The sequence below is a fragment of the Ptychodera flava genome, chromosome 19, assembly GCF_041260155.1.
Source record: "Ptychodera flava strain L36383 chromosome 19, AS_Pfla_20210202, whole genome shotgun sequence".
In the NCBI taxonomy this organism is placed as follows: Eukaryota; Metazoa; Hemichordata; class Enteropneusta; family Ptychoderidae; genus Ptychodera; species Ptychodera flava.
In genome coordinates, this window is record NC_091946.1 from 3,708,983 (window position 1) to 3,716,725 (window position 7,743).

A 7,743-nucleotide genomic window follows, 5' to 3' on the forward strand; every position below is an offset into this window, starting at 1 on the left:
TCAGCGCGTCGCCCGTTATTTCTATATTCACATGCCAGCATTTGCTCCATGAGCCCAAGATATGTTGGTTTGCTTGTTGATATACAGTTGTTTTTCTTTCCTACCAGGAGAATCATTCACGCATGACGCGATGACGTTTCTGTATCTCAACCTAGTCCTTCCGAGCCAAGTGAATGCTTTGTTTTGCAGCCAGGTAACTTTAACAGAATGGAAGTTAGCTCAGAGGACCAGCATACATTGCAGACTTAACCTCTATTCTATCCAAACAATACGCTGATAAAATCGATGACCCGTTGTGCCATAAATCAAACGAAACAGTCGGCACATCTCGTCATGCAAACAGCGACCTCGGGGTTGTCAAAGAGGCTCACTATGCCTTCCTATTTATTATTTAGACTCGTTAAAAGCAGCTTTGTTTTCGGTGGTCATGGCGACAAAAAAGTTAATGCTTTGTATGTGTTTGTGTGTTCCTAAGAATAGCACGGTCTGAGATTGTGTACGCTGGACCAAAGCAGCGAAAGAAAATAAAACAACTCGGCGTACACTTCTAGCGTTTACTTTTTTCTGCCTTGGCCACATACCTGTCCTGTCCTGGAGGTAAGTTTACCCGTTTAGTATGCATTGGGTTCAAACTTCATTCACCTTCATATGACTGATACGAATTTCAGCACCCTTGCGTTGAAATACAGCCACAGTACCTATTAGGCCAACAAATTAGCGATGTGGCACAAGGACCACAGCCAACAACTATCGGCGTTTAATCGCTAACGGCGCCGTCTTCACTTTCAATTGACATGTAGATATTATTATTTTATACAGGTTTTGCGCTCGAGAGTAGCGAGAAGCGTTTTTGGAATCGAGGTCTTTTCATATTTGTCACGTTTGTCAGCTGTTCTGCTAAAAACATCAGTGCAATTAGATCGGTCTAGTACCATTTACCTTGAATTGGCCATCAATGCTCATTAAATAGGATTTATGCTCTTTGTATTATCTGGCAATGTAGATAAAAAATATTTTACGGTTCGTATGACCGTAGTGCTTCTGACTGTATTTGTTATTAAATGTTTTCGATAGTCAGTTGAGAAGTTTTTGTGTTATGTTTTGTTTCAATAATTGATGTCGATGCTATTTGGAGTGATACGATTATGACTGTAATTTTGTTCGTAAGATGATGTTGATAGTGGTGGTAGTTATGTGATATTACTGCTTTAATGGGTGTTATAATAACTGTTATTGGGTTGCAAGACTTCTGACCCAAATGCAATGACAGGGCAAAGTTGTAAATACTGACAAAAGAGCCATCAAAGAACCTCTACTGTTTCAAGCGCGTGTGCAGTGAACAAGGAAAGGTCATCTTGTTTTTGAATTGCTTAATGTGTGTGTTCTCAGATCAAAATGTCGCTTTTAATCGAATCAACAGGGAACTTAAAAAACTTAACTGCTGGCAAATTTTGGCAAACATGTTGATGCAATCCACATAGTTGGCCCATATAATGTCTCTTCTGTTTGTGTGGTTATTTGTGTCACTCTTGTGTGTGTTCGTGGAGAAACTATTGTTCTATCCATACATACATAAACAAGTTAAATGTCGATCAAATTTTTTCTCTGGCATGGCCATTGAGAAATCTAGGACTGATCAGGTTTTAGAAGCTGTAGCTTGCACAACTAGGACCAATAATATTAATTATTTTGGCCTACATGCACTATCTCAAGAATTACAGGACGTAATTTTGACCTGACTTTTAAATCATATGAATGTCCTAATTGTAATTTTTATTGGTATTGTTTGGAGGGCGTAGCATAAAGGTTATTACCCATTTACATATTTAATTACACCATATAGCAAATTCCATAGGCGTGATATTGTAATTATCAGCTCATTTGCATGTTTGACAAATTGTCCAACTTTGATGGCAATGAACTTTTTCGGATTTCAGTTCGGTTTTTAGGACTTCGGTTCGATTTATTTATGCTTTTAGATATAACAGACGTGGCATAAATTTCACTTTGAGCTTCTAATTTGTCAGAGTTCTCGTAACTTAAAATCTCATTTGGTACAAGTTCATGTCCAGGACCATTATAAAGTAGGCAAATATAGACCATGTGATATCAGGGTTCAGCATAGACTGAATTACATAGTCTATAAAGTGCATGTTTTAGATCAGGTGATGACGAGTAGTCTATAAAGTGCATGTTTTGGATCAGGTGATGACGAGAAGACGATCGATCGATCGATCGATTGATGATGATGATGATGATGATGATGATGATGATGATGATGATGATGATGATGCAATTTCAGGTCTCAAACAATAAACAATGGCCAACGGGCCGCCACAACCTGATACGGACCCTAATCGACGTAGTCTTCCACAAGCTGACCTCGAAACACCTGGGCAGCAGCATGTGCCTATGTATCATCAAGAAACCTACGATCCTATACCGGGGCAAACTCAGCCTTGCTACCACCAGGCGGAACCTCCAGCAGCGATGGTGTCCCAGCAGAGCACGGTTATCGTCATAAACCAGCGAAACACTCAGTAAGTTCACTACAATGGTCGTAGAACGCCAAGGTATTTTACCTACTCTGATAAAAACACCACTCGCGGGTGTGGGCGGTGGGGGTTATGGAATTAGGTCATAGCTCCTTCCCAAATATAAGGTAATTCAACCTTACAAATCTTCACGAATAGAAGTGTGTAAAATACACAAACAAACTAGTTTAACATTTGCGTCATTTTACTTGTTTGACAGTATATTCGACCTAGACATAAAAAATAAAACGTTATGCAAAAATTGGACATAGTCTGTACCCAGATGTTGACTGAAAATTCACCCGTATAATAATTGACTAATATGCAACTATAAAAAACTTTCATTGACATGTTTATTTTCTCTGGAACTAATTTGGGTGAATCTTTTGATTGTTCAAATTTTATCAAAAGTCATAGGTGCCCTAAAGCTGAAAGTTGCAATATTACAAATTATCCATAAAAATAAGTGTATTGCAAAAAAGGAAAAGTAGATAAACTTACATTTGCAGATTAAACCAGCATTGCTACCCTATCCAATTATCCCAACTTGGTTCTAATCTTGTTTAAATCTCTTTTAATATGCCCAGATCCGTGATCAACATTGCCAAATTAAATTCATTACATTCGATACAATAATATCACAAATTTTAAAAGTTCAATAAATGTGATTTATCTGTCATTTGATTATATGTATGTGATCTCCCATTCAGTCTATTGATATTTTGTCATAAGTAATATCAAAAACATTTTATCAAATTTGTTGCAACCATTGTTTATATATGGCTTCGATTGAAATACCAGTGTTGTCTTTTTTGCAAATTGCTAACATGAAACTGCTATCATTTATCGTGTTCTCTATGAATATTACCACATCTTTAATCTGTAGCAGTATTTTCCAACGTTGGTATAAGTCCTTCCATTTACATATCCCCTAATTGTTGGAGTTTGTTCAAATGCAAAATAACAATCAGCTTGGTCGACTTCATGTAAATCAAACTTGTAGCGCAAATATATTTGACCGAAGTCGAAACGCGAGACACAATATTGCAGACTACATAATGAAATATAAAAAGCGGCTCCAAAACATGCACGCTTCCACTAGGATTGAATGCATGCATGCATGTGCATGCGAAACAGACTCGTCGATAATACAAAATGGGAAATTAATCATGCCATAAATGTGTTTATTGAAAATTAATAAAAACAACGCTTTGAAACATTATTTCCGGCGAAAATTGCTATAGTGAAAGTTTCGTTGCAATCAAACCTTATTAATTATTGCAATACACTTGTTCGTTGTTTCCTTTGTTCTTTTGTTTGATAAGAGAAAACAAGAAGAATTTGTACTTTACAACGGTTCCCTCTATACGCTTGTAAAGGTACCATTATAGAGAAAGGTACAATTATATTGGGTTAACACAGTAAGAAAAATAAACTGTTAAACAATATACACGAAAGAGCAAGAAGAAACAAAGTAAAATGATTTGATTCAAAATTTGAGCCAGTGTCAATTCATTCATGTGGAAATGTGTTTGTTAGTGATACATTCTTGTTCACTTCCAAGACATAAACGTATTTTCTAGATTTTGTCCAACAAGTCTTCTTGGCTGGTATGAATCGCATAAATGGTAGTTGTACAATTAGTGCATTCAGAAATTAGATATTATATCATGGGGTGAAAACAATACCGGTGCCGATGACGTACTGATTACTTACATAGTTGCATTATTATAAGGTATGCTGTAAGACAGTAGATCTCCTGAACAAGTCTGGTTGAAGATAAATACTTTGACATGTATGCTTCAGGCAAGCATAGTACAACAACTTGCGAATGGTTTTACATATACATAGCAGTAGTGTAGATCTCATGATATCTCTCCTGACAGATATTTACCATACAAAGGAAGTGTTGTATAGAAAGGCACAAAGAAATGTCATGAAAATTAACGCTCTGTTACATATGTAATGAAGCTTGGCTATTACATTCTTTAGCTTTAAAAATGTGTACGCCGACTGTCATTAGGGGAAGACTGCATTAACTTGCATGGTACCTGAAACCCGAGTCCTTGCCTGACCAACTCGGGTGACAAACAGAAGACTTTTAATCCCTCAATGTGTGAATGTTCCATTGTTATGTTTATCTAATCCAGCTGGTGCCATTGTAGGAAAGGCAGGTCTGTGAAATTGATCCTCAAAGGGAAGTAGGGTATTCCTAAGTTAATGGAGCCTTCCCGTAATGTGATGGTCGTAAGTTATAATTACGATCAAGTATTATCACTGATAATTAGATCTTTATAATTTCATAAATACTTGTATCTACGATAATGCGATAAATATCGGGTAAAACTGGATTAACTCTGAAAAAGCTGGAATGATGTAATGGTCATCGCAAAATATGACAGTATTACAAGAAATGTGTAAATGTGCTCTAACTATCATCCTTGATTTTGGGTACACGAGCTACAGTCAGGCCAGTCTTACTTTTATTGGTTATTTGTTCTCACGACAGGCCAGACGTTGTTGTCGTGGACGAAAAGGACAACGTCACTGACTGTGGGGGAGTCGACTGCACTTGTTGTCCCGACAACCGATGCGGTTCATGCTGCAGACAATTTTGGATTTGCGAAACTGGCCACAACTGGTGAGGGCGCACTGCTCAGTGTTAAAACTCGAGCCACAATCAGCACACCCCTGATGAGCTTGTTTGAGAAGATAAAGATACTGTTGATCAGCTCGATTTATACTCTCAGCGAAATATTTAGACTTTTTTACCCTTTTAGAACGATCGCAGAATTAAGATACATGTCTTTGCCATCCGAGTGAGGTTCGGATTTGAAATTGTTTTCCGACTAGGCAAGCATGGATATTTTTATTTCAGACTTCCACACCTTTTTCTGTTGTGCGTCCAGAGATGTAGACCTGCACAAACCTTTTGAAACACTCTTGTCTGTGGGTATTTCCGAATTTTTATAGCTCCTTTCGACATCAATTGCTCGATCCATTTTAAGTGTAGTACTGTACTTCTTATCAACATATCCATACAGTCATCTCATTCCGGAAGTCGAGAACGAAATAGGTCACGTGATGACTTAATGGACTATTCATTCAAGCTTTATTTCCTTCGATTATTACGGGTTTTAGAAGAGAATTCGTGTAACAGAGGTACTACTACTGAAATAAAATATGTACGACACGATGAGACTGCGTTTATGACCATCTGTCGTACATCAGCCACGTAGTTAACATCATGACACTGTTTTCTTTTCTTTCATTCAGGTATTCACTTAGCGGTAAAAGTGCGGGATGGATAATCGTCCTGCTTGTTGTGTATATTGTCTTTGGAGCTCTCATCGCCTGTGTGGCCCTCTGTGCTCTTATTCTCTGTGCACTTGGATGTGGAACGGGAGACGACTCCTAGCGACGACCTTTGGATCTTCACTAAAATGGCGCACGGCATCTTGAATAGAGTAGTCAAGTCAACGGCATTGGGATCGAAACCAAGATGGCCCATGGCACGGTATAGCGTTGTCAAGTCAACTTTCCGTATCAGATTATCACTGACTTGATTCGTTCAGAGAGCATTCGACGATAAACAATAATTCTGAGAGTTTTTGTGAAAGAGAGTTTTGAAGCAACCACAGAAAGGTGCAACCGAGTCAACTTCCGTCCACAAAATTGTACTTCGGTCAATTATTTTAACAAAATGTTTTGTTTTGTCTTATTTAACGAAGCAAGCGATCATGTACAAAAATTCCCGTCGGGTTTCATAAGACTTACACAGCATTTTAGCAAATGAACATCATGATACATGTATTATGTTGGTTTATATTCACAAAAATCTCGTCAACGATCTTTGCAACCCATCATGAAAATTAATCAAAGCTTTATTATATTGATGCAAATGAACCTATGAGAAAGGTCTACAACTTTATATGATGCCAGTACTGTAGTAATATTAAAAAGATTTGGATTATTAGAACGGCTACTTTTTTAAATATTCAACATGTCGCCTGGTTCTTATCTTTCCTATCGAATCATATGATCTACTTGATCGAATTGCACGTCTACGTCTACGCTCTTTGCTGAATCAAGAGTAATTTCCAGCTCGTCAATAAAAGAAAAACAATAATTCAGGCAAAAAAAAACCAGATTTATTTCTGGTCAGCGCGCGCGTCATTTCAGGGCCTGGGCGTCATGAGTGAGTCAGAATTTCTTCAGTGTGATGGCCGGCTTCAACTCAAAGAAGAAATTGATGATTTACTTGATGGCGGGGGGGGGGGCACAAAAAACACGGTACTTTTGCATGATAGAAAATGGTGCATACTGTGTCGTTGCCTCTTAGGTTTCATCACCATGACCAAGCCGACGGTCCGTCTCTTTTGTATTGACATGAAATATTTCGCACATATTTTACTGTAGAAGGAAGTGACTGTGAAAAAGTGATGATCTTTTATTTATTAGCCAGCGTATCCAAAGTATACAGATGTCCTTGTGGGTATTATAGTGCTGAATGAAACAAGCAGAGCGTTATACATAACAACACAAATTGCTCCAAATAATTTATTTGCGTCTATACAGCCTGCTCTTCAGGATCCGTTGATGCTCCAGCCGAAGTATATATTGCCTTGGAGACAGTCTTGGTAACTTTTGATAATTGTTTCACGACTGGCATCTTTCAACAAACCTGGTATTGGTGGCGGTAAATTGATCTTTCCGTGATCGAATGAGGAAGTTGTCAAGATTTACGGAAAGAGTCAGATTCACCAGCTTGAAGTTATTATTTTCCGAATTTTTCATGAAACAAAGAATAAAATATTACGATGTAATGGAAGGCAATTCCTGGCAGTTCTCTCATGTGACATTCTGGGCGAAGTTACGATGTAATTTAGCCAGAGAACGTGTGCCATAATTGGGCATAATGAATATTAATGAGCAACACCAAATTAATCGTAGGCCAATCAGGAAAGGACTATTTCAAATGACTGACTTTGAAAGGGGCGCCAGTGACTTCACGGTCTCTGTTGGAAACCATTAACATTGAAATTAGCAATTTTTCATACCATAGCTTTATCATCGATCTCGTGGTTAGACAGAGTCTGGCGAAGGCCAGAAATCTCCAAAAGCAACAATACTCCGTCGGGATACTAGACTAAGGCAGAGAAGCCTGGTCTGACTTCAGTCTTTTATATTCAAACCCAGGGAGCTCTCA

General features: G+C 38.0%; 1 protein-coding gene across 1 annotated transcript; it reads left to right on the plus strand.

Moving 5' to 3' along the window:
* The first annotated feature begins 452 nt into the window (after window positions 1-452).
* Window positions 453-6,536, plus strand: LOC139118207 (uncharacterized). The gene is made up of 4 exons (XM_070681498.1): window positions 453-597; window positions 2,303-2,540; window positions 5,044-5,175; window positions 5,811-6,536. Exons 2-4 carry the CDS (start codon window positions 2,320-2,322, stop codon window positions 5,950-5,952), a joined length of 495 nt encoding a protein of 164 aa, XP_070537599.1. The 5' UTR covers window positions 453-597; window positions 2,303-2,319; the 3' UTR covers window positions 5,953-6,536.
* The last annotated feature ends 1,207 nt before the right edge of the window (window positions 6,537-7,743 follow it).

Bases quoted from the DNA above. Each gene is read 5' to 3' on its own strand.
- LOC139118207 (XM_070681498.1), top strand. From the start codon at position 2,320: ATGGCCAACGGGCCGCCACAACCTGATACGGACCCTAATCGACGTAGT. The intron at 2,541-5,043 runs GTAAGTTCACTA...TTCTCACGACAG, and splicing joins ATAAACCAGCGAAACACTCA to GCCAGACGTTGTTGTCGTGG. The intron at 5,176-5,810 runs GTGAGGGCGCAC...TCTTTCATTCAG, and splicing joins TGCGAAACTGGCCACAACTG to GTATTCACTTAGCGGTAAAA.